The sequence below is a fragment of the Arvicanthis niloticus genome, chromosome 4 (genome assembly GCF_011762505.2).
Source record: "Arvicanthis niloticus isolate mArvNil1 chromosome 4, mArvNil1.pat.X, whole genome shotgun sequence".
In the NCBI taxonomy this organism is placed as follows: Eukaryota; Metazoa; Chordata; class Mammalia; order Rodentia; family Muridae; genus Arvicanthis; species Arvicanthis niloticus.
Genome location: NC_047661.1, coordinates 38845779 through 38873122, shown reverse-complemented (window position 1 = coordinate 38873122; position 27344 = coordinate 38845779). Strand labels below are relative to the sequence as shown.

General features: G+C 41.0%; 1 protein-coding gene across 8 annotated transcripts in view; it reads right to left on the bottom strand.

The window, feature by feature from the left end:
- Dclk1 (doublecortin like kinase 1) overlaps positions 1 to 27344 on the bottom strand; it is a 286458-nt gene that overhangs the window by 63521 nt on the left and 195593 nt on the right. For 5 of the 8 annotated variants that reach the window (XM_034501434.2, XM_034501432.2, XM_034501435.2 and 2 more), the window contains exons 5-6: positions 20881 to 20997; positions 8391 to 8485 (exon numbers count right to left, since the gene is read on the bottom strand). In XM_034501434.2, the coding sequence (XP_034357325.1) occupies positions 8391 to 8485; positions 20881 to 20997 (212 nt within the window). Of the gene's footprint in view, positions 1 to 4765; positions 4966 to 8390; positions 8486 to 9373; positions 9733 to 20880; positions 20998 to 27344 lie in introns of those variants that run through there. The other 3 variants (XM_034501437.2, XM_076932406.1, XM_076932405.1) reach the window with 3 other exon arrangements.

The following is a 27344-nucleotide window of genomic DNA, read 5'->3' as shown; positions in this document are numbered from 1 at the left end:
TTCATACTCAATGTCTGCTTTTCTGTAGCCTGTCTAGTATCACCTGCTGATACATTCAGCACAAGAGGGCTGTGTCCAAGGCGATCAAGGCAACCCTTGTCCCATGGTTACTTCAGTTCTGGCATCTAACCAAAGAAACTCACTGAACAACATAGGCAGTTCTTCCTGTTTATTACATGGTTTGGCTAAGTTGCTAAGCGTCACAAAGGTTAAGTTCAGGAAAGAGTAACATGGTCGCATGTGAAACACAAGGTACAGCGTTTTCCAAGGAAACGACAGCAGAAAGGCATGGAAGCTTTTGCACTGGGTAGTTCAGTAATACATTCCATTAGTTCTCATCTCTGCAGGTTTCTGCAGATCGCATCGAATGATGTATTTCCCAATATATCGCTGCTTAAACCATTTTAATACCAAATTCATTTTCCCCCCAAAGGACAGACTACACATCCAAGCAACTCCAACTGCAAATGGTTTGCAACCTTTATAAAGAAAATGCAACTTCATACATTCATAGTGTTTCAAAGAGTCACAGGGGGGAAAACAGGAACTAGGTTCCTTGTCTGGCAGTGTGTAAAAACACCTCAAAAACCACATCACAGTAAAATTAACTTCCATATTTTTTGCCTATTAACCTTCGAATATTTACTACCCTGGCTTCAAAAATGTTGTGTGGCCATATATAATACAAACACCTAGTGTTCCATGCTTCACTTATGCCACCTCAGAGTTTATCCATCACCTTTAATACAATAAGATACATTTTTTAAAGACACCATATGTCATGCACCCTTAAAATTATAGCGAGAGCCTCAGATTTTCTAATTTTCCCTACACATGTTACAGGCACAAAATTACAAATGTTTTGCAGCTGACAGTTTAATATGCTGTATCAGGCAATCATTATAATGAATTTCATGTATCTCTGATTTCCACACTGTTTCTCTGTGGGTTTGTTCCACCAAACATGGCTGTCATTAACATGCACAATTAAAGGCGCTGGCAAGGCCAATGTAAATAGGCACAGATGCACACATGTACACAGACAGTAAACTTCCGTCAATACGCATTTTCAAGTGTGTACATACTCATGTAGACACACATACACACACAGCAAGTTGTCTTCAAAAACATTTTTAACAGTTTATAAGCATAAAGAGAACACACAGCATGGCCTTACATGTTGTCTGGCTTCATAGCAAAACTTCCAATTAAATTCACTTTGACGTTTTCTACTTTTATTTCGGCATAACACCCAACTACCTTCAGGTCTAGAAATCAGTTTGTTCAGTGAATGTTGACTGATAATCACTGGAGTCATCAATACACACACAACAAGAAAATGTCATTGCATTCGATCAGATTATTGACTGAGCATCAAGAATTTACAATAAAAACATCAATGAGTATTTACATTTATCCATCAATGTAAGATTGGATTGCTTGGGCTTCAATTCTTTTGTTTGTCTGGATTCCAATTAGTCTTGGATAAATCAGTACGTGTGAATATTTGATACTGCTTCGTCATCAAACTGATGTTCAGCAAACTGATTTTGAGCTTAAATAAGTGCCAACTAATACGTATATCACAACTTTATCACATAAAACTTTATATTTAATTCTACAGGAGCCAGTAACTTATAAGACCATATCACAAATATTATCCTTTATTCTCCATGTTCTATATACATACACAGATATTTATGTAGGTGCATCCACATATACACTGAGTCCTGCAAATGCACATAAACACACACCTATATAGATATATGGCCACCATTAAAAAAGAAAACAAAATTAGTTGTTCAACAGGTAAAATATATGGATTTATCTTTTAGGATTATTCTTACACATTTTCATTCACAATTACTTTTTTTTTTTTTTAGTGAGGCTTTTGGAATTCAGTGATTTTAAATGGAAACAAAAGTACAGTCCAGTATGGCTGCAAAGAGGAGGGTTAGCACCCCTGCTGCTTAGCACAGGGAGCACAGGCAGGTGCCAGAGCAGCTCTGGGGTTTGAAATGTTAAGGTGACCTCATATGTGTATTGCAGGCATGTGTGCAGATGGGTGGAGCTCAGACTTCTAGCTTACAAACCTATAAGAGTACAGACCTTCTGCTAAAACGACACGAGTCAAGACAATGATGTTTCCACATGGCTTCTGAGTTCACGCAGAACACCACGTTTTTCATATCACTAGGTCTTTAGCTTATAAAATGCTGAAAGCAGGGTACTCGTTGGAACATCTTTCTTTCTAGCATGTCTAAAACTATATAACCACAAACGCAAAAGCCTGAAAAGGTGGACACAGCCTAGTCTACATTTAGGGGTATATCAGCAAGAGAAAAGTGTGTGGCTTTTGTTGTCTGGAGTTCCCTCCTTCTCAGAAGGTCATTTTAAAAGTTCAGTGACTAAAGATGTTAGAAGGATTCTAAAAGCAGCCATGTCTTAAATGCCTGTTAATCACCCATTGGGTCTTTACCAATGACCCAGTGTGCTGCTTGGATATTTAAAAATTCTGCTTTTGGAAAACAGAATTTTTCTCTGCATAGAAAGAGATCTCAGAGTGTGTTATTTCAATCTCAGAGGGACTTTAGCTTCAAAAGTAAATCAGATATATGGCCCTCGAACAATCCTTTAATAAAAGTCATATGTTCAAAGAGAAATGCCATAGAATAGCATCTCTTTGGATCTACTTGAATGGAAAGTTGGCCACAATACCTACTGGCAATTAGTCCAAGTCTACTCTCTTTATGTTATATCTAAACAAAGCCATGATCTTTATAGCCACTGGCAATATCTGCTACTTAACCAGAGCCGATAGCATTTATTGGGTTTCCATAAGATTGACTGCACAGGGGAGTTGAAATTACTAGAATTTATGTTTTGTTCTGGACCATCTGACCCACTGCTTTCGTTGCATTTTTGACAGGTTAGTCAAATACATATTAATCTTTTATGGGCTGAACTATATTAAGTAATGCATTTTTACAAAGACATAACACTGCAACAGACAGCAGGGCATCCTCACAGATGTTTACTGTTTCAGCTAAAGACAAGGCAGCCCTTTGATCTCAGCAGGAGTCTCTGTTCATGTCTATTGGAAACAGTTTTAAAATCCGAAGTCTGGAACAGGTATGATCATTTTCTGTCCTTTCAAGATGGAGGGATCAGTCTGCAGTTCTCAAATAACACACCAAAGAAGTGCCCTCTCCTCTTTAACGGGCAGGGTAATGAGGCAATAATTATCACTCGGCTAACTTTTCAAATGCTGGTAGGATGCCTGGACGTCTTATTTTTCTTTTTCGGTTGGGATATTTTATCCACTTGTCAAGTGAGATGCTAGCATAGGTAACTATAAACCAGATGGGAAAATTTGCTAGTTGAACAGTCTACTGAGAGAAATAAATCAATAACATTTGAAACCATATGACAAGGCGACTCCTCTCCATCTTGAATCAGGCATTTTCAAAATGTTTTCAAGAGAAATTTGAAAGAAATCTCAAGTAAAAGGCTCCAAATGGCACCATACATTTTAAATCTGTCACCCTACTGAGATATGTCAAGCCTGGAGAATATAAAATCCATGCTTTGTAAGTCTTAAATTGTTAGTGTTTGAGCTAGCAAAAAGAAACGGTCACGGGTATGGTCTAGATACAACACACTGCACAAACTGATTGCTAACATCTAGATTTAAAAATAACTGTTTTACATTTAAGCAAAGCTGACTCACACTTTTGAAAATAGAGGACTAGAGGAGAGAATTAGTAGGTTAATGTTTTAACAGCGGGTTATAATCATAGACACACTTGGTTTGACACAAAAGGAGTTTTGCATATGAAGATTTCCCAAACAAGATGCAGGATGATCAGAATGGAGCTTTGGCTAGCTGGAGGCCCAGTGTACAAGCTCTGTTTAGAAGAATTCCAATTCTCAAACTGAATTTATTTTTTGAAAAGCAGTACAAGTCCCATTTTTTTCTTTTCTTTTCTTTTTTTTTTTTTGGTCAAAAACTTTACACGATTGGGGGAAAATGCTCATATAGTGTTGCTGTTGTAGGGAGACTATATAGTTAATCATGATGCCAAGTTATTCACGTCTCCATGTTATCGAAACTATTTTTATAAAACATAATCTGGAAAAAGGAAATCCAAGTGACAACAATAACAACAACCACCACCACTACGGAAAAAACCCCAAAAAGACAAAAATTTTTAAAAAACTAAAAACCCCCCCAAGCCCCAAAACAAAAACAACCCCAAAACAACAGAGAATGTTCTTACTGCTTAACATTAGTCTTTGTGAGATGTCGCCTTCAGGAGTTCCTTGACTCTCTTTCAGACATATTCACTCAAAAAAAAAAAAAAAATCCTGGAGAGTTTTTTGTAATGTTTTGCAATGAAATAACTAATCAGGTCTCTGATAATATATACACTAATTTTAAACTAAAAAGGTAAAAGATTTTTACCTTTTAGAAAAACTGTGTCTGTTACTTTATTAAATTTTTCTTATACTAAGCACAAAAAAATTGTATTTATATATCTACTTACTGATTAAAAAGAAGATTCATTTATAAAAATGGTGACTCTGTAATCCTGGATCATTAGGGTGGTTCTTGTATCTAATATTGGAGTCATATATGAAATTTGTCTGGAACCAGACCTTAGTCATAAAATCCTCAGTGACTAGCAAATATTGTATTCAAACTCTCCTCAATTACACCAAATAGAGGAGACACTTAAAAATTTTTTTTCAAAGAATACCACAAGTAGAAGATGTCTGCACACTTGCTTTTGTATAACTTAATTACTTATGCAAAACTCTTTTGTGTATTTTGCTGTTAGATGCTTGCTTAGGAAATGGGAAACCTTGATCCCATCACAAACCATACACATCGCTCCATTGTGTCTTTTACACTGAGTCTCCTACAGAGTCCAAATCATCCGACGAGAGGGGGCGGTACAGGTCCTGTAAGATGAAGGGCAGGACAGATTCGTTTACTTTCCTTTCTTGGATTCCCTGCTCCTCTCTGCGGAGCAATTTGGAAAGGGATGGGTCCTAACATTATTACAACTACTCAAGTCACCAACTTTGCGTTAGAGAAAAGATAACACTGGCAAAGCGATGGTTTCATTTTATCAGCAAGAAAGTGCTTCTTGAGCTACCACGGGCTCTTGCCTTCCTTCGTGTCCAGTTGAGTTATGGCCCGTTGCCTGCCAAGACCACCTCTGCTATTCCGTGCCTAGGAAATTCTTCCATAGACATTTTGTTCCCATTCTGGGGAGAAGAATGTGCTTATCTCACAAAATAATTTGTCAGATGCAGCAGCTGGCATTAAGGTATTCGGGTCAGTAACTCCAGCGTGCAGCTGCACACAGTGGAAACCCAGCACACACCGCCCTTTCACAGTTTTATGCTTGGGTGACTGGAAGAATTCTCAGTTACGCACGCCCACGTCCTATCCCAAATCTCCGTCTAGTTCCCAACCCTTTACCCATTTCTTCCCTTCTTCCTGCCACCCTGTCTGCTACTATATCTCCAGTGTCTACAGTTAGCTTATTTTCAGTTTTGTGCCGCCCACTCCTACGTCATATGAGGACTCAGTTAATCTACAAAAGTCAGTGTCGTGGGAGTGCAATGGGAGCTTCATTCAACCTACTCAATACAACACATTTTTTTCTCTTGATGTTTTAAGAAAAGGGACCCCCTTCCCCCCAAAAAAGTTTATTGGTCGGAAGAGGGCCTAAAAAGTTGACTTCTGGGGCCAAGAAGATGCTTCTAGAAGCCACTTAAGTAATTGTCCTTTGTATAAATAGGGAAGCTACCTACTTGGTTCACTGTCTCCAGTGTATTTAATGAAGAAATGAATCTGACATGCAGACTTGTCTCTCATATGACTATTCTAAAATGTCAAAGGAAGTAATTTAGAAACTTGATCTTAAAGGAAGAAAAACAGCTTATTAAATCATAGTTAACATAAGTAAAATACAGACTTTTTTTTGCTTGTAAAGAAATCAGCTCTATACCTTAATACTCCTTTTAAAAATTATCTTCTCCTCCTGTATTTTAAAGGGAGTGTGTGTGTGTGTTTGCCAATTCATTTTCTGTGTATGTTACCAGGCAACACAGAAAGAAAAAATAGCAGTGGCTACTGTTTTCTAATTTGCAATAAAAGGAATTAATTTATTCTTTGAAGTGTCTTCTTTTAGCACATGCCATCCTGCATAGAAGTACAGCCAACCGTTCGAAAAGAATATTAACCAAATTTGAAACAAGAACAATTTTTAGGGATATTCTGGTCTTGTTTTAACAGGGAGGGGTTATTTGATGCAGTTGTCCACCCAAAAGGATGAAAGCTTCTCTCAGTAGAGCAGCTGGAAATGCCCCCATGGTACATAGATGGAGAGTGCTCATAAATTCAAAGGCTTGAGAACAGAACCATGTTTGAGTACACGTAGCCAAACTCAAAAGCCTAGAAACTAAACCGTCTTTGAATGCATTCAGTATCCTGCTTACAACATGTGTTTAATAAGTGTTTTCAGATGGAATTAAACTCTTTGTCCCTCTAAAAGTAAATGAGAAAAAAATTGGCTCCCTCAATGACAGTGCTATGCTGGTGGCTTAAATGACAAGATGAAAAACCTGTCAATACCTGTTAATCATTTCCGAAGGGCTACAAAGTGTTAATTGTGTAAGTCAATGACTACAAAGCTGGATGAAATTTTTCCTGCCTCAGTTGAACGGAAAAATCCCATGGAAGCAGAAAAGAAAAGGATGCAAATTCTAGCTTTGTTCTGCTTATAAAGAACAACTGAGAAAAACCGAATACTCCCTCCAAAGATGGAGGAATCCCCACCAGAAACTCCTAGGGAGAGAACCTGACGTATTCTCAGTCATTCTAAATTTAGTCTCAAAACTATACCTGAGATATTACAATTAAATCTGAGACTGAGTTCAGTGGATCAAAAGATATTTTTGTTCCTGTGCTAGTTCTGAAGCACATGTCCACTTCAAGAGAAAGGATGTTCTGGAGACATTCTCTGTGCCAGGTCTCTGGCTGTTCTACAGAGGGGAGCCCTGCTGGCTAGTATTTCTGAGTACAGGATGGCCACATCAGCTCTTCCCTCACCTAAGGATAATCTTTTAAGACAAATGTGGCCAATTCTGTAGCTTATTAATGATTCCTAAAATCACTGAAGACCGATGACAGACTTCTCTAATAAAAATGATACCACCATTGAATAGAAAAGCAGATACAAAATCACAGGCTTTAACAGACTAAAGAAGCTTAACTCTTGGTAGACAAATTGGCAGAGAAAAGTATTTGGGCCAAGAGGTTCAAAGTGATGGCAGACTGACTGATTTCTTTTTGGCCCCCATTTAAAAATGATTGATGGTTTTAGCAGCCTGAAGATCCATTTTGAAAGAGGAAGCTTGGCCAGGAAGGACTTCATATTTGATGAACTTAAATTCATCAATTTTTAAAAGGGTCATTTAAATGCTTCGTAAAAAAATTAAACTTAGACGTTCTGATACTGAAATGCAGTAGCCTCTGAGAAGCCCCTGTTTATTAAGTTATTCAGTGGGCACCATCATATAAGTCACTTGAATAAACATAATCCTCTCTTCTCTGAAATCAGGACCCTGAAGGGGCAGCTACACTTCCCAGCATGTCTTTCCCTTTTTCCATCTCCAATTCTCCCCTTCTGGCTTTGGTATAACTGGAGTGGATGAACAGTATAGGAAGTGAGGGGATTTAAGAAGTTCTTTCATTCCAGATGAAGATCTAACAGTCACCCCCTTGCTTAGCTTTGGAGAAGCTGACACTATTCCCAGTAACTTTTACACATCTGTCTCCAAGCTCAGTGGATTTCTCTGCCCTTATACAAGAGGCTTAAAATAAATTTAAGGGAGTGTGCTCAGTGTGGGTCCATTGACAAAGCTGGTATCCTCCATTCCCAGGGCCTGCCGCATGGGCTCTCCAGCTGCTCTAGACCACCCTGCTTACCATCAAGCAATTTCCACCAGGATGCTACCGCCATTGACTTTTCCTTTCCCTTAAGAGACTCTTCATAGCTGTATCTAATAAAACCAATTATGTCTAAGGACACTTGCATACATAATAAAGTACGTGTATTATGAACAAACAAGAGGGTATTTAAAACTGAAGCAGCAGTTACATATTCTATGCAGAATTAAGACTGGGCGAATTTATGGAAATTGAAAGACCTGGGTTCTAACTGAACCATAGCAGTGGAGAGTGACCCACAGCAGGTTGCCCGTACCCTGGCTTGGTCATTCCCCTAGAAAAGCAGCACTTTTTGCTGACACCCATGCCACTTTGCAACAAAACCTAGACAGATTTTAAATAGATGGCTTGCTCATGTCCTTACCCTCTGCTTCCGCAGGCTTCCTGGGCTGGTGGGTGATGGACTTGGTGACTTGCCCGAGCGTGGAGTGGAGAGCTGACTACCAGGGGTTCCATTAACTAGAAACAAAAGGAATCACACACAGAGAAAAATAGCACATTAAGGAATTTTCATAGCAATTCATCTTCTCAAGGAAATAGACAGTCCGAGAAGGAACATCAGCTAAAATTTAGACCCATTATGTGACTCACGACGAAAATCCTTAGGGAATAGCCATCTTCACACACTCACTGTTCTGTTTATCTTGTGTTTAATACAACAGCAGGTTATATAATTTTTAAAAATTTACTTTGCACAAGTTTCTTTTGATGGCTTTATTTTATTCAAGAGAGGTTTTCACGAGTATGTTCAAGGCTTTGAGATGTGTGTGTGTGTGTGTGTGTGTGTGTGTGTGTGTGTGTGTGTCTTTAGTTTAGTTACCCAGTGGGAGAAAATGTTGAAATCGCTCACAGGTGGCATTCCCAGAGACTTGAAAAAAATGGACCATTGTGTTTTTATAATTTAATAACTCACTTTTAGACAGTTCTACATTCATTTATGTCCTGTCTATCCCCCCAGCCTGATTCTGATGTGTCTGCCTCAAACAGGACAAAATAATTGCCGGCAGATGCTGAGAAACCCCACACAGCTTGTCTTTGTTGTTATTGAACTGATTAAAAAAGCTGCCAACAGGTCCCAAACTCTGGAATTCTACCCAACACTCAAGTTGTGGAAAACACTGTCAGCAAGCTGAGAAGAAACCACGGAACCAGGCTATCCTTTCCTCTAGCTAGCGCCACCTCTGAGAACACATACCCCCTGAAGACAGAACTGTATAAAGATATCAAAGGCTGCCTGCCACTCTAACTTGGCAACCTTGCAGATGCACAGGGAGAGAAGAATCAGACAAGAGACGCATACATTCTGGAACATACCCTGGGGGAGAGACGGCAGTGCATTCCACTTACCTTCTATGAGTTCTAACATGGACACAGTCTTAGTGTTTGACCTGACAATAGCCAATAGCCAGAGCCTCTTCTCAGCACCAAGCCCAGCACCCGGGAAGCAGTTGGATTAGCTAGGGACGGCTCAGGCTGCTCTGGGAGCGAGCTGAATGAGATGCAGGATTCATCAGCAGATGCCTTTTCCTGCGTAAGGCTGACGTCTTCCCAGCGGCAGTGGGAGGTGCGGGTTCTGTCTTAGGCTACATCAAAGGTGTCAATTAAGCCTCATGCCAACGCGTTGCCACCGCAACCCCCACCAGACACACACTCACTCCTCACTCCGGAAGCCCCAGCCGGCTCAGTCCTTTGCACTGAATCATAATGAAGCGCCTCTGGGGGCAGGCAACTCAGTGACTCACACAAGAATCAAGATGACAATAACTCTTCCAAAAGCCTGGCAAGTTTCAGGTGATAGGGACACACGAAAGTCTGTGTGTTTGTTGATTTTATTTTTCATACACCGAGTTCTCATAAAAACTTAAGGAGTCAGAGGAGGGGAAGCTCCTCAGCACCCTTTGTCTCTACTCCAAAGATCTTTAAAATGCCACATACTATACTACTTGGTAGTTTTTCTTTTGAAATATATTGATAACTATTTCTTTAAAACCTTTGGGGGGGGTTGTTTACTGATGTTTTTGCATGACACAACAGCAAGTTGTGACTGTTTTAATTTGTTTGCATGCTACTGGGCTGTCTTTATTTGATGGGTCTCATGTTCATGGCTTACTGGACTGGACTTCCCAGCCAATGGTCTCTAAGGAAAGGGCTAGACTAGGAAACAGAAGATTTCAGCACTGTGGTAGATGCAGAATCCATGCCTACCAAGGGAAGAGTTGCTGCACCTAGTGGTTGGCTGGAGGGCACCTTTTGTTAAATTAACATCAAGGTGCCAACTTTGACTCTACAGCTAACTGGGGATGGAGCTCAGGCTTGGGTCAGGGCACTCTCTGAGCAAACACAGAAGCTTCTGCTCAGCAAGTGTGTATTACATTCTGTGCACCAGTCAATGCATTTGGACCTTTAAAAAGTATTGCCTCGTTAGGTAGTATTATTTCCACCCATTTTACAGATGAGGGGAATTGAGTCATAGACAATGAGCAATTTGAGGAGTAAAGTCCGAGATCTAAACTACACAATCCACAACCTACATGCACACTCCTGCTCTCCCCTTCCCTCACTGCAGCAGACTTTCAGACTACAGGGAAATCAGAGAACCAATGATTACACTGAAGTACTCTGAGAGGAGTTATTGGAATTCCTAACTAATGGGGTCAAGGTTGGTCTGTAGTCCATGGAGAAGGCAGTGGAAAACGGGTTAACCGAATAAGATGAGGAAGACACAACAGGGAAATGTGTACCAAGTTCATAGGACCCCTTGAGTCAGAGATAGGCATGGTGAGGGACCAAGAGAAGCTGAGCTGGATCAGGAGAAGACATCGCATTATGGATGCAGGTGAAGGACTCGGCGGGAACCTCAGACCATGCAGCATGCTGAAATCCATAGTAAAGGGTTTGGTTTGTATTCAAAGGGCAATGAGAAGCTATTGAATGATTTTGAGGGGAGCCAAGGGTCCAGACTGCATTTTAGAACGCTCTCAAGAGCTCTCACATGGTCAAGAATGAATTCCAGGGGAACAATGCTGGGCATGAGACGGTCCCTTACATTAATTTCAAAGCAGGGTCAGCAAGACAGCTCAGCAGACACAGGCATTTGCCACCAAGTCTGTGGATCTGAAGTCAATCCACCTTTTCCTTCAACATTTTAAACAGAAAATTCTACATTTTCTTATTGATTGGAACCACAAATTCAGGGTTTCATATCAACCAATCATCACACATGGGACATACTAAAATCTCTTTCCCGCAGGAAGCTTATTATTGAATATGAACGATCCTATATTTGCTTCTAAATGACCTTAGATTCTGTGTGCACTGATGAAAAACTCTCTTCTCTCTCTCTCTCTCTCTCTCTCTCTCTCTCTCTCTCTCTCTCACACACACACACACACACAAATACACACATTTACAGGATTTCTTCTCTTTTCAGTTGGAAGATTCCTAGGGCTCTCAGATGTCAGCTACAATATAAATATTTTCACCTGTGAAGCTGGAATGATATTAGACAGATCTCAAAGCAAGACTAACTGAGAGATAAAGTGCTTCTCATTTTCACTGAGTAAACATTTCACTACATCCCTTTCATGACCAGATACCATGTTTAAAGGAAGAAAGAAGGGAGTAGAACATTGAAGGAGGGTGGGGTGTGGATCCTAGGAGGAGAAAGTTTAAAGTGAGAAAGGATCTGAGAGAGCTTGCAGGGAGGGATAAAAATTGCCAAGAAACTGTGAAAAAAAATTACACGGAGACCTATTTTATAAGTTAATTAAAATATAATTTTAAAAAAGCTAGATAAAGGGTCACAGAAGGAGATAATGCTCCTTTCAGAAGCTACAAAAATACTAGTGCTGACAGAGAGTCTTCCCCAGGAAGTGTCACTGATGCCCAAAAGAATTCAGCATATTGCCATTGACCTGGTTGTCCACCAGAACTTGACGGTAAACCCTGTTGCTGATGCCACATACCATGAGCACTGAATGCAGATGAGTCAAGCTGGAGGTGATCTGGAAGCTTCCTTCCTGGTAGCAGGCTGTGGTGGTTTGAATGTGAGTGTCTCCCAGAGGCTCACGTAGTTGAACTTTTGCTTCCGGGTTGGTGAAGTATTAAGGAAGGCTTAGGAGGTATGGCTTTGTTAGGAGACATTTGTCACTGGGTTTGGGCTTTGAGGTTTCAGAAGCCTACTCCAGGCCCTATTTTTCTAATAACATGCTTTCAACTACTCTGCAGGGCCAGCCTGCCCGTCTACCACCATACTTCTTGCCCTGGTGATCATGGACTAACCCTCTAAAACTATAAGCAAGTGCCCAATTACATGCTTTCTCTAGAAGTTGCACTGGCCATAGTGTCTTTTTGCAGCAATAGGAAAGTCACTATGACACTGGTTTCATGGTGCTGGATGGTGCTCTGAAGGCTGCTGGGGGAGCAATGTTATCACCCAGATGTGAACATTTTGAGCTACAGTAAGGTCAGTTCTGGACAGATGTGCCTACTGTGGCATGAATGTATGGTTGATAACCAACTACTATTTTAATGGGATTAGAGGCCTTACTTCAGGAAGGAACTCATGCCTGGTACCATTAACCTGGTCAAGAGCTGATGGCCAAGAAACTGTAGGCCATACTGGGAACCCATTACTATAATTTTGCTACATGGACACGTGATCAAACTGTGTTCTAAGTAGACACGTTTATATCCATAGATTGGCAATACTATCAGTCTTACTCAGAAACGTCTTAGGTTGGCTCAGAGCATTTAGTGTAGAGACTCATAACTGGCTAAAATGCCAAGCCTCAGGAACATCTGGAAGAAAACATACATGGAGAATGGGAAGGAGAGCCAAGAAGGATATCTTTTGGACATGACATGGCCATTGTACCCATGAACTCATTGAGACTGCTGTTATCCAGACAAAACCTGCACAAGATTATACCCATCAACATTTTATCATGCAAGAGGTCCCAAACCTTCCTGAGGGTCTACTGACAGCTAGAGAAAGGGGTGTCACTTTCTTCAGTCACATAGCCATGGATACATTTTCCATGCTCTAGTAAACAGCTTCCTACCTACACTCATGTAAACACCTCTAATTAATGTAATGGGTCACACACACATAGAAAGATAGGAAAGTAGGTGGGACGGTAAGGGAGAGTAAGGGTTTTAACAGAGAGGGAGGGGATGGCAGAGAGGAATGCATGAAAACGACTGAAGTTCATCACATGCGTACATGAAACTGTTAAAGGCTGAAATAAATGCACAAATAAGAATGTTGGAAAGTCTGGGAGGCGGTAGAAGCCTATCAACTTTTGCAGTCATGAAATGGATGCAGGGAGATGGGATACACATTCAAATCAAGGGACCCTGGGTCATATAAGAAGACCCAGGAGACGCAGAAATCAGCTAGAACCATTACATGCTAGAGTCTGCATATCACTAGGAATTAAAATGAGAATTGGGGAGGGAACAAAACCACTTTTGCTGAAGTAGGGGCTCTCCTAAGCGGGGAAAAAAATGGCAGAGAAATGTCTTCAGGAAACGGCTAAGGGTATCTGTGTCTCTCTGGGAGAAGCAGGACACAGAGGGTTGGGCAGACTTGGCCTGTGACAATTTTAAAATACAAGGTCTCTTGAAGTAACATCAGTGCTTAGATGTTCCCCATCTTACCGCAGACAGTTCTGTAACAGAATCGGAATGCACATGGACTTTTGATCTGTCTCTTCCTTTTCTGGAAACACAGACCTAAATTCTGCTGTCTGGAAGAATAGATACAAAGAGAGGAAGAAAGGAGACCCACTGTGGGGGCTCTAAGATGTAAGAGATGTTAACTGAAGCTACACACCAAACCCACTTCATACTTACTACCACCTCAGCTGGAATCCTCCCCCCCCCCCTCCGCTTGCTAGAATAACTAAGCTTACACAGGAGCATATGGCTGCCATGGTTTCTCAAGGCTTTCTGCACATTTAAAGATGGTTATGGCACAAAAGGCAAAGTGCTTGGAGCTCCATTTGGCCCTCATGTCTTTTGTGGGAAAAAAAAAAAGATTATACAAAGTATTTGGATTTGTAAACCATTTCTTACCTTCAAACAAAAAGTTAATTAGAAAGTTTTATCAACATTTTACCAGAGTACAGGAAAAAAAAGTTACAAAAAAGCCATAGAAAAATGTTTAGGAATGAGAATATATTTCTTACAATTTCCTGAATTATAATGAAATAATGAAAAAAATAAATTATTGCTATTACTTTGGTTTTTGGAGGCAAGGCCTTGCTAAGTATCTCGGGCTGGACTGGAGTGTGATCTTTGTATTTTCAGCCTGTTGAAGGCTAAGATGATAGCATGAGACCCCATGCCTAGCTTTTACAATAGAATTTTTATAAGTCAAAATAAATGTCCAAGTGATATCTTCAGTGGTCACTGTTTCCTTTACCCTTTGGATGGCATGTATAAGGTCCAGGCTTTTGCTGTGACGGAAAGTTCTGATTTGTCCTTTATTATTTTTGCATTTTTAAATTAAATTAATTTTTAATTATTTTTTAATTAAGTTCTGCATGGTCACCCTTTGGAATGAAATCCACTTGCTATTTCCCCATCATTGTCGAACATGCATGGCTTGTTTTTCTTTGGCACTGAAATATCCAGGACCAGCAGAGAACGTGAAGGCAAACGCATGCAGATCTGCAGGTCCCAGGGTGGCTGACCAGGTGAGGCTCTAGATCCTAATCAGGATGATTGTTGGTTGAAGAAGAGTGAGGAAGCACATAGACTCAGCAAAGCCAAACCGACACAAGCAAACGGAACACCCCAAAGAACACAAAGATGATAGACACCACCATAGGAGAAGGGAACAGCTCTTTTTCCTAGTTTTAACGGGTAAGACAGAGCTTTGATGACTCTGAGAAGACCTATGCTAAGAGCAATGGAGAGGACTGGCCACCAGGATAGAAAGACATGTTTCTTGGTATTTCCCAGTTCACTCATGCAGTCAGCAGCCACTCAGACGGTACCATGAACCAAATATGTTAAATGACAGAAGTTTCGAGTTTCTAACAGCTGGTTCAAGGCTGTGGTTATAGTGAGGGGCTTAGCACAAGCGTCATGGGTCATCTGCTTGAACCTCCTAGTTGCGTCCTTGGTGGCCCTATGAAATCCTTGTGTTGTGGCTTCCAGAAGAAAGTATCTTTGTCTCTCTCTCCACCTCCATCTTCTTGCCTTTGGGGCTGTTACTTCTCACTCACAGTTTTCTAGCTTCCTCTAATCTCCTCTCAGAAAGGCAGACATCCTTCAGGGTTCTATTTTCATCTTTGCAAATCTCTGGATGGGCCAGAGGAGTCATACATTTCTATTGTTTTTTTTTTTTTTTTTTTTTTTAAAGCTTTCTGCCAGGGTCTATGCTGTCAGCTCAGATCTCCTTACTAAAATGGTCACTCATGTTTCCTGACATTTCTACAGCTCCACACATTTCTCTTGCCTAAAGGAGAAACTGCTCCCACCTCTGCCCTGGACAAACAGAATCTAATCTCTGTTACTCTCATCCTCACATCTGGTTAAATTCATTGGTTTACATCCCTTGGACGTTTTCCTCCATTTCCAACAAGGTTCCAGTTCTCTCCTGCTATTTCCTTCCAGGAGGATTATAGGAGCCTCCAGGACCTCCCTCCCCGCACATAGAGTAGTTCTGTCTAGGATAGTGCTCTGTTGGATCAGCCTTTGACAACCCTTCTAAAGTCATCTTCCACTTCCTAACCCCTACCACAGGGAACATGCCTTCATGGCCCTGTGCAATATGACATGTAACTCAGCTATGTCATGTTTTCCATGACCTTTCCAGAATTCCATTCCACAGACTCTCATTGTGTAACCCAGGATCACTGCAAACTCATGCTCCTCCAGCCTTTTGAGTGTTGGGATTATAGGCATGTGCCACCAAGCTCAGTTCCTATTTTTTTTTTTTTTTTTTTTTAGGTTTTTATTTATTTCATGTATGTGAATACACTGTCACTGTCTTCAGACACAACAGAAGAGGGCATCAGATCCTCATTACAGATGGTTGTGAGCCACCATGTGGCTGCTGGGGATTGAACTCATGACCTCTGGAAAAGCAGTCAGTGCTCTTAACCGCTAAGCCATCTCTCCAGGCCACCAAGCTCAGTTCCTTATTGGACTGATAACTATTCCTTATACTTTCATGCTTTATGCCTTCATTTAGATTGGAGAAAGTATACTCTAAGTATGCTAGCAAGATTCTTCCAGGCCCAATTTATAAATCCTTGTCTCCTGGAAGCTACTCTGACTGGGTTAATGATGCTTGCTTGCTCTCTCCATCCTCTGGGCCATCATGACACTTAGTACAGCATACCAGTAGCTCCCCCATCCCCCAACTAGAATACAAATGAGTTTCTCAGCAAGGACTGTGGTTTAATTGTTGTTGTCTTCTTGAGGCCTAAGGCTGGGCTGAGGCAGATGCTCAGGAAGTGTCTAATTAACCTGGCATTAACAATGAGGAGCTATACAAGGCAGTTGGTACAAGATGCTATCCCCAAGTAAACATTAAGTCATGATAATGGTTCAGAGCTATGAACCCCATTTGGAGCAGGTGAGAAGAGAATCGTTGTGGGAATAGGTTTTAGATACTTGAAAATTTGGAGAAACAAGAGATGAACCACTAAGCTCTTGCTGAATTTTATCTTCAATAATTCTGTTGGAGCCCCAAAGCAGAAATGTTCCTTCATACAGAACAGACGGCTGAGTCTTTGCACTGAAAGAAAGGACGGAGCTAAGATTAATGGCTAGCACTTTGCCTTTGAAGATATCTGATAGAAATCAATAGAACTTGCCAAATTAGTCTAGTGAGCTCATTAAAATTCTCTACATTTCTTCATCTTTGAATCTGCTCTTATTTGCATATGTTGCATAAAATATTTTATATATCTGTAAAAGAAATGTAAAATTTAAGCAGCATAAATAAAAAGACCAAGATTTCTGGAGTCACGAATAAGTAAATTTTATGCCTGGGTTGTATGGGACAGTGTTTCAGTCATAGGAGAAGTCCGTGGGCTAAGGCTTTTCTCTTTTGAATGTTCTCCCTCACATCTCTAGCTCTCAGCACTAACATCCACAGACAGTCTCTGTTCATGATTCAATAGTTGCTGCCATGAGTGTTTCTATACAGCACAGGCAATGCAGTTGTCTCTCCATAGTCTTGTGGGGTTGGTTGTTTCCTCTGTGAATACTGCAATCTACAGATGTTCAAGTCAAATGTACAAACTAGCATAGTGTCTGCATAGGACCGGTGCATAGATGCTTCTGTAGTAATCTCTAGATTACCTACAATAACCGTAAAAGCATAAATACAACACAATACAAACAGTGGTTGTATCTCATTACTTATGGAATAACAGCCCCTAAAATAAGCTACATATGCTGTACAGTTGCAATTTTTCTGAGTATTTTTGACCCATAGTTGATTGAGCTGGCACTGGAGAATCTACACAGAGGGGACTGTCATGAAGAATGTATGCTTCTACGGTGGGGGTGATTCATCTCCTCATTGTTGACTTGAGGGTTGTAAGACATCTGGGGGCGCTAAGTATGTTTGCCATGACAATCTATGAAGACAGAGATTCAAAGTAGAAAATGTAACTTGACAAAAAGTTGTTTATGCATCTTCCATGGAATAAAAGCTCTAAAACAAATCTCCTGCCCCAGTGTCAATGTTTTTGCAAGAGCTCCAAGGCAAGGTCTACACTTTAAAATCTCTACGTTTTAGGAAGACGGCAACAATGTAGTTTCAAGTTAGGTCACTTTGGCTTCCTCATACCTTTCATATTATGAAACAATATGAAGGTAAACTAAACTCTCTTGATCTTTATTTAAATCAAATCAGTCGTATTATAGTTTCTCTCTTGTTCTCTCTCTCTCCTTGTGTGTGTGTGTATGTGTTTGTATGTGTGTGTGTGTATGTGTGTGTGTGTATGTGTGTGTATGTGTGTATGTGTGTATGTGTGTGTGTATGTGTGTATGTGTGTGTGTGTGTATGGTGTACATCTGTATGAGCGTATATATGTTGGAGATTAGTTATAATGGTTTCATTCAACCAGGAATTTGTGTGTTCAAATGGTAAAGGTCCTTGTCGCCAATTGGTTTTTGATCGATCAATAAAGATGCCAGCAGCTAATGGCTGGGCAAAGGGAGACAGGGTGGGACTCTTAGAGTTGTGTGCGCTAGGACTCCAGGTTGGGGACAGGGGGGCAGAAATCAATATGAAGCAGTGAGATATGGATGGACATAGGAGCTGCAGGAGGTCAACCCAATCAGCCATGTGAGAATTCAGGTAAGTGGCCACTGGCCACTTATCAGATTGGGCCTAGGGTAGCAGGCAAAGGATTAGAAATGCCCAGCCACTGAGCTAGATGACATATTATAAATAAGCTAGTGTGTGTGTGTGTGTGTGTGTGTGTGTGTGTGTGTGTGTGTCTTTCATTCGCAGATCCACAGATTCCCAGGGCAGGTAGCTGGAAGCAGGACTCACTGGGGGTGTAAGGTGGAATAGCCCAAATTACCGCTACATATATGTATGCAGGTGTGCATGCTTACATGTTGTGTATGTGTGTGCATGATATACACATGTATGAGTATGCACGTGGGCAGGCATGCATGCCTGCATGCTGTGTGTATGGTGTACATGTGTATGAGCATGCATGTGTGCAGGCATGCATGCCTACATGCTGAGACCAGAAGACTGTTAGGTGTCCTACTCTCGCTGAACCTAAAGCTTAGTCTGTTTCAACAATGCTGGTTGGCCACCAGGCTTGGGAATTCTCCTTATATTTGTCCCCTATGTGGAGATAACAGACATATGTGGGTACGCTTGGCTTTATTATATGGGTAGTAGGTATTCAAATTAGGCCTTATGCTTGTCATCAAAGAGTGGACAAGCTAAATTCTTCCAGGGGAGTTTGAAATACAACAGGTTCAGAATCACACTGCCATTTCCATGTCTATAATTAGGCTTTACAACAGTCAAGAGGCTGTTCATACATTGAGTCACTTAGAAGTCTGTGTGGTAGCTAGGACTAAGGATGGTTCTGGAAGCTTGAGGACAAAAAAGATGAAGACAAGAATCCACCTCTGTGAGGCCAAGAGAGAAAGACCAGCAAGCCATGTCTTTCCTCCTCAGTTATTCAGAGTCAAATGAGTTCTCTCTGCGTATTTCCTTTCTGTTACCAGAATCCAGTGGTACTTAAACTTATGCGCTCATCAGAATTATCTGGATTGTTCTAGAAACTTCAGTCTGCATGGCCCCATTCTAGACTTTCTGAGTCAGGGGATCTAAAATGGTGCTCAAGGCTTTATATGCCTGGTGTGTTCTCAGGTGACGGTAAGGAGGCTGAGAATCACTCCCTCACTGTTGATTGAATTGTGACAAGCTACTCTTTGATTGAACTCCCCTGAAAGATTGCGAAAGCAGCGATTCATACCCTTAGCACCTGAGAGGATGGGGGTCATCATGTCAAACTTTACCTGTTCCCAAGCAACTCCCATGAGCTTGGGAACTTCGAGTCTTGTGCTTCAGAAAAGTCTCGTTTTAGAGTCTATCCTATCTGGATGAACAGTGCCAAGCAAGGTGCTCTCTGCCTATGCTTAAACTCAGCAATAATGAGCTATGAGTTTGTCTCAAGTGCCAGTCTTGTTCTTGCCAGCCCACAGGTCTGACTGGCTATGATGAAGGCCACACTGTGGGAAAAAGACAGTATGTTCTTTCACAATTAAAGTAAGCTTTGATCCTCTAAGAATTGACTGTGGAGAAGTGGGAAGGTAAAGACCCTCACAAAGGAGTGTGAGTCTCAGAGAACCAGCCCATTTATGTTGCCTTTGAGGCAGCCAAGCCTGGTCCTTTTTGTAACTTCCTCTGGGCCTGTGTGAAGGCAGAAAAGGCCTCCCTTAGGTCCAAAGATCTTCTGAGCTATTTTGCAGAGCTCCTCATCATGAAGTCCGGTGATAGCCATGTTGTTGTGCTTACCACTGATAATTGCCATCTCAACGTTTACATCCTTCAGTTTTATATTTGAGACCAAAAGCCAACACCTCACAACTGATTTGTGTTTGTCTTTAGGTCAGAGAAAGTGGGACGTGAAAATTAATTAAATTAATTAAATATAGGTGAATAGTACTATAAATTATAACAAAATTATAAATTATGACAAAAAGTTATGATAACTGCAGAATGGCATATATGAATACACAAAATAGCATGAATGCATATATAAGTTAATAAATTAAAGAGATCAAAGGAGCTACTAATGGGGCTGAGATGGTCTTTGTCCCAAGATATAGCCACTTCCAACAGCAACGTCTGAGCCCATTCAGATACTGACCCAGCCCGGGTCATTGCCGTGGCAGAACTTCCCAGGTCCCAACATCTCATTGCTTTTACCACACAGCCATATGAGGTAACCTAGGCCAGTGTCACAAGCCTGAGAAACAAGTTCAGCAAAGACAAACTGGAAACCCTCCATAAGCCAGCCCCAAGTAGAATCAGTTCCCCAATGGAAATTTCTAGACCCAAAGAGAGATGAGCCAGGTGGAAGGCATAGCAGCTGGTGAACCGCTTCCATTTGGAGAGACTCTGTATTTCCTGCATCTCAGTGAGTGCGTTTTTCTAAGTTTGATTTTTTCCCCCCTTACAGCCGACATGCCAGACTTGGGCAAATCTGTTCATCCGCTTGAACACGTTCTAAAATTATAAACCAGAATCGACGCCTGCTTGAGATCCTCACGCTCTAGCTCCACACAGCCTCGGCTGCGTCTGCGTCAGAAATCAGGCAGTTGCTTGGGAGATTTCTTAGTGGCTTTACCTGAGCTGGTGGAGGCTGGGGACTTGCTTCGTCGGGAAGGTCCTGGGCTCTTGGTTGTGCCCCTGCGGGATGCTGATGCTATTTTGGTGTAAGAAGTTGATTTCACCACTCGACATTCTGGGGAAAGAATGAGAAGACACATGAGGGTTGGGGGACAGTCAAGTTGGGGACACTCTAAGCCTCCAAATTTACATTACTTTACAATAGTATTGTGAATAGTTTGGGATAGGCTGATAGAGGGGTGCTTTCATTGGCTTTCTATCCACAGTCCCCTTCAGTGATCTGTGCTTTTGTGATTTTACCCATGAGTTCTCTTTTCCAAGTAAAATGTTAGACAGTTCAACTTTCCAAAGCAAGAAAACTGAGGGAAGATCCCACCCACTTTGACAGGTCCCAGTGTATTGTTCTGGGTCCTTGCTGGGATAACGGTGCATCTGTATGATGTGTGGGAACTATGGGGGGTAACTCTGGAAATCAGGTGTTATGGTCCTGCTTACAAGGATATGATGACCTTCAACATTTCACTGTGAAGCTGCAAGAACATTTGCTTTGCATCTATAAAATTGCCTTTCTGTGAAGATGAAAAATAATCTCCTCTATATTTAAATTCTCAGTTTTTCATATTCATTAAATTCAGTGCTAAGTATTGTAAATAATAAAAAAAATCTATTTCTGTCTTTGTGAAAGGTCTGGATTAATTATGATATGCAAATGTACAATATCTTGCTCCTAAGAATCCATAGTTAATAGTTAAAACCCATGTTTTAAAATGATAACCAATTAGATTGAAAAATATGAACTTTACTAAGGGCACCTGATAACTCATGATCAAATGATGCCTTATTTTTTGAAAGTTCTGTAATATTTTTCTAATCGTATGTATTTTAAGTAACAAGGGAGTTAATCTACCTATGGGTCTTGCAGCTAACCCTCTTTCACTTCAGTAGCTCTTGGGGGTGCTGGTTAACTTTTTTCTCAACTTGACATAAACTAGAATCATTTGGGAAGAGGGAACTTTAATCAAGAAATGCCTGCATTGAATCGGCCTGAGAGCACGTCCATGGGACATCTACTTGACTGATGATTGATGTGGTATAGTCCAGTCTACTGTGGCCAGTGCCAACTCTGGACAAGGTGGTCTTGGGTGGTATAAAAAAGCTCGCTGAGCACACCCCACAGAGCAAATGAGTGAACACACTTCCCTATGGTCTAAGCTTCAGTTCCTGCCTCCAGGTTTCTGCCCTCAGTGATGGATGTGGTTTTAGGGTATGAATACTCCAAATAAACCTTTTATCCCCAGGTTGCATTTGATCATAGTCTCTGCCACAGCAACAGAAAAACAAACTAATTCCTGGGCCTTTACACACTGACATTTGGTAGCTGTCAAGCATTTTATACCACATGGAATATTCTAGTTTACTTAAGCATTTAAACTTTAAATTAAACTGCTTTCCGCATTTTGTTATGGTGATAACTCAGTAGCATCCCCGTAAATGAGCATTTAGTCACCTGGTTATTTCCCTCATATACATTTAGTCCTTGGAACTTGAAATTCAATCTTTAGTAATGAGAAGAATATATTATAAGTGCTTAAAATATTTGTTGAATGAGTGGGTTGGAATATAAGTAATTTTCCCCTTAAATTATCTATTAAAAAAATTACCTTTATGTGTTTGTGTATGTGTACCTGCTTGCCTGTATGCTCACCATATGCATGCAGTGCCCATGGCAACCAGAAGAGGGCACTGGATCTTCTGGATCTGGAGTTACCAAGGGTTGTGATCTGCTGTGTGGTCTGCTGGGAACTCAGCCCTTAACTGAAGAGCCATTTCTCCAGTTTCCACAAGTTCTAAAAAGCCCATGTCTTCTGTCTAGTATTTCACTCAAATTGGGCTTTCATTAGCATAAGATCATTTTTCCTGATCTCTTGTTGTTTAGCATTATTGTTCTAATTTATTTTTCAAATTTTTCTAAGCAAAATTAATATATTGTTGTCTAAGATCTGAATGGATTTGTTGCCAACAATGTTGTAGGTTTTTTTTTTTTTTTAAACAGATAGTCATTATGTGTATTTTTTCCTTTTCAATGACCTATTAATGGCCTGTGCTTGCCTGAGGTTGAGAAACCTTTCTTTTATTGGCTTGTAAGACTACATGTTCTACATTAAACTTTTATTCTTTAGTCTATCATGCATAAAATAATGTTAGTAGCATATTTCTCTTTGTTGGCAGTTGTTAAAATATGTTAACCTTTTGAATCTTCAAGTGTAGTATTAAAAATTAAAGAAAGGGTCTAGGGAATGCCTAGTATTCTCAAGGTCCTAGGTTTAATCCTCAGAAGAGTGCATGCACACACACACACACACACACACACACACACACACACACTCACACACACATACATACACATCCACACACACATCTCCAATCTGTTCATTTTTTTATTATAGCTTTTAAATTAAGAGGTCCAATTCCAGATGTAACACGAATGCCTAGCTTCGTGTTGATGATATACTTCCCTATCCATGCAACTTGCCATTGTCTAAGTTCAAAATATGTTCCATTCCCTTATGTGCTTTGAATAAGGTGGTCGTCATTGCCTAGAAAAGGAGAAACAGATGTGCAAAAGAAACAACAACACTATAAGACTAGAAACAAGAAAGGAAATTAAAAACAAGCAAACAAAACAAAAATCCAAAACCAACCAGCTCCTATAGGCTTATCAACACAAAGTCAAAGGAACAATCAAGAAAGCGCAGCAATGTAACACTGAAATACAACCAGAAACTGAGTTCATTCACATGCTATGGGACTGCAATGACTTAGTGTGGATTTAATTCACAAAGCAAAGCAAAGCAAAGCCTTGGAAGAAGAGAAGAAAACCTCAAATGAGCTGTCCTCACAACTGACAATGTATTCTGGAGTTTGTCCTAGATTTTGGACATCTGCCCTGTCTTCTGGCAGCACATTAGCAACTAAACTGAATCACCACAGTGTGGCTGGTCTATGAGCAAGCCTCCAGTTACATTTTTATCAAGTGCCCACTATGTGCTAGGCACTGAGGGCTGCAGGCAGTGTGATGAACAACACAAAACTGGAGTTTGAGACACCAACTGTCAGCACAGCCTCTCTCTCTCTCTCCCTCTCTCTCTCTCTCTCTCTCTTTCTCTCTCTTCTGATTTTAAGGCTCTCTCTTCTCATTACAAGGCTGTAATGAGGGCAGGGTGACCGGGCTCTTCATTAAGGTCATGGGCTTCTGGAGGCTGCATAAATTTAAAGTAATTATTTTGGAAGTTCAGTTAGCAGGAGTGAGTGTTCAAAACAGAAAGTTACCAGATGGCACACATTGTTAATAATATCCATCTTTGAGCTTTAGCTGTGAATTCAAATGTTGATTTCAGGGTTTTCCTTGTGCTGTTTGTTACAGAGACCAGAATTTCTTGCTGGAACCCTGGCTACCAGCACAACAGCACCACTCTTGACACAGTAAGTTGGGATTCTTCCCACTACAAGATAGTTTATTCAGACGGTTTATAGTATGTAAAAATATACTAGATAGTTTACTCACACAGCTTGGTCTGAGCTGAGCAAATGAAAGCATGTCGGTGAGCTTCTGAATTTAGTCCACACCAAATTGTTAATCAGTCAAATCTATTCACGTATTACTCTGCTTCATTCTGTTACTCTGTTGAATACTACCTAGCTTGTGGATTATTAAAGAACACAGGGAATAAGACCTGGTTTGGTATTTGTCCTATGAGAACTTGTGTAAACTCTAAGTATTCACCTAACCAATCCACTGGCCACCTTTACAAATGAGCAAAACCGAGTCTCCGAGAAACATGTGACTCCTCCCATCAGAATGCACGCCTCTACACCAGTGACTTTTCTTCCATTTCCATATGTGACATCGGGCTTTAACTCTCCTTCTCCATTTGTGACAAAACCCTGGGAAATTTGTATCAGTGACTGGGGTCAGGGGAAGGTAACTGAGTAAATAAGTGTGGATCATAGGAACAGTGGCAAGAAACTAGCTCAAAACTTAAGACACTAAACCCAACTTTCTACCAACATGTCCACAGACTGAGCTCACTCAGATGTAGCGCTGTGTGGAAGTAGCAATGTGAAGACCGTCGAGTCTGAGAGATGACCACAGCATGCCACCTGTCCCCCAGGGAAGAGTGAGGCTCCCTGGGCCATGCTGGGGATCGCTCTAATACTGAAGGCTTGGGTTGAGCAACAGAAAGACCCAGCACAAAATTATGGGTGTGGCTATTTTATTCTCTCTCCGGTGTCAAAATAAACCCAGTTAAAGAATGTTGTGGGGCTGGGGTGGGGGAGGCGGTGGGGGGAGTGAGGAACAGAGTCCTCCAACAGCTTTCCAGTTACACCTTTAAATTTTAAGTGATTTTATTTAAATTGGAATTACATTTTATAATGGTAAAAAAAAATGTCAGGAGGAAAAAAACAAATGAATTCCCTTAAAGAGAATGTCAGGATCCTTGTCAGTTTAAAACCACAATTTGAAACATGGGGAACAATCTGACCTAAATGGCCAGTAAATATAATGCCTATTGTTCACATAAAGGACATTGTCCTGCAAGGAAGAAAGTAGTACCTCACATATAGGGGCATCCACCCTTCAGCAACCACATTTTTATTATGATTGGATCACAGCCTTGGACATTATTGATTGATTCTGTAAGAGGTTGCATGTCCTTTGTGGAGATGCTGGACAATTCAGATGTTCCTCAAACACATATTGAAAGGTCATTGTGAACCACATAAGAAATGGCCAGACTTGCTATCAAAGATCACAGTCTACTGAATGCACAGTTGTCCTTTGGTATATGTGGGGTTTGGTTTCAGCCCCACACCATACATACCAAAGTACAGGGACACTGAAGTCTCTTATGACATGGTATCATATTTAATAAGGCAAATTCGTAGTCCATGTATAGTTTAAATCACCTCTAGGTTAATAAACTACAATGCAAGCTGTGGTTATATGCCATTATTTAAATAATAACAATGAAGAAACGGACCTGTACTTTTGAATGAAAATGTCTCTCATAGGGTCAGGTATTTTAAGAGTTGGCTTTCTGTTGGTGGTGCTGTTTGAGGTTTAGGAGATATGGCACTGCTAGAAGAAGTATATCACTGGGGTAGACTTTGAGCATACTTAAAACTGCCTCTGGTCAAACTGACTATCTAAGCTGCAGTGGTGGCTCTGCCTAGCTCAGCCGCCATGTTCTGTGGCCAGAGGCCACATGTGTGCCGCAGCTAGAAATGGCATCCAGAAACACCAGCCCTGCCACCCATGAGACGCCAGAGTGGGAGATGGCTCTGCCAATCTTCCATACTGTTTCTACAAGGCTGGGCATTGCCCAGACCATCCTGCCAACCATGAGGGCTTGGAACAAATGAGACTCTAATGCTTAGATTATCCAAAGGCTTATATATTTGGTAGTGATCAATAACAAGATGCCCACTCAATCAGAGGTGTAACCCAATACCCAACCTAGATATACCAACTACCTTTGTCTGCGGGAGACACATGAACATCCGCCTCCATGTCTCTCTCTCTCTCTCTCTCTCTCTCTCTCTCTCTCTCTCTCTCTCTCTCTCTCTCTCTCTCGTCTCCTAGCTCCTCTTCTTCCTTCTCCTCTTTCTCTCCTTATTCCTCCTCTTCCTCTCCTTACTCCTCCCACCTTAGCTCCTCCTACATACTTCTGTTTTGCTCTACCTGCTTCCTACTTTTGGTTGGAGATGTGAGCTCTCAGCTTTCCACTCTGGCCTCCAGTGCCTGGTTCTTGCTGCCATACCTCCATGCCATGATAGATTCCTTTCCTTCCTGAATCATAAGCCTCAAAATCTCTTTCCTTTATAAACTGCCTTGGCCATGACATTGTCACTGCAACAGAAGAATAGCTAATATAGTCCATGTTTAGCTCACGATAAGATGGCATTTCTGACGGTTCACATGTTGAAGGGTTTGTCTCCTGTTGGCAGTGCTTTTCAGAGAGCACTGGATCTAGAGGGCACTGACTTCACCAGTGAGTATATATCCATTAGTACTGAAAGGACGATCAGGATGTAGGGCCTGATCAGAAGAAAGAGGCTACTATGTACATGACCTTATCTTGTTTTGGATTCTTCTCTCACTTTGCTTCCTGGATGCTACGAAGTGAAGAGTCAGCTTTCCTCTGCTTCGTGTTTCCCACATGTGGACTCTATTTTACCTCAGTCCTCAGAGCAATGATATCAAGTAATCATTGACTAAAAACACTGAGGCAAAAGAAATTATTCCTCTTTTCAATTGTTCCACTGAAGCATTAGTCATGGCCATGGAAGGCTAATACAGTACAGATGGATTTTAAGGTTTTGGTACTGGAAATTTAACCAAGGGATGCAAACATGCTAACCAAGTGTCTTGCTGTGGTGAGAATATTGGTTTCTTTAAAA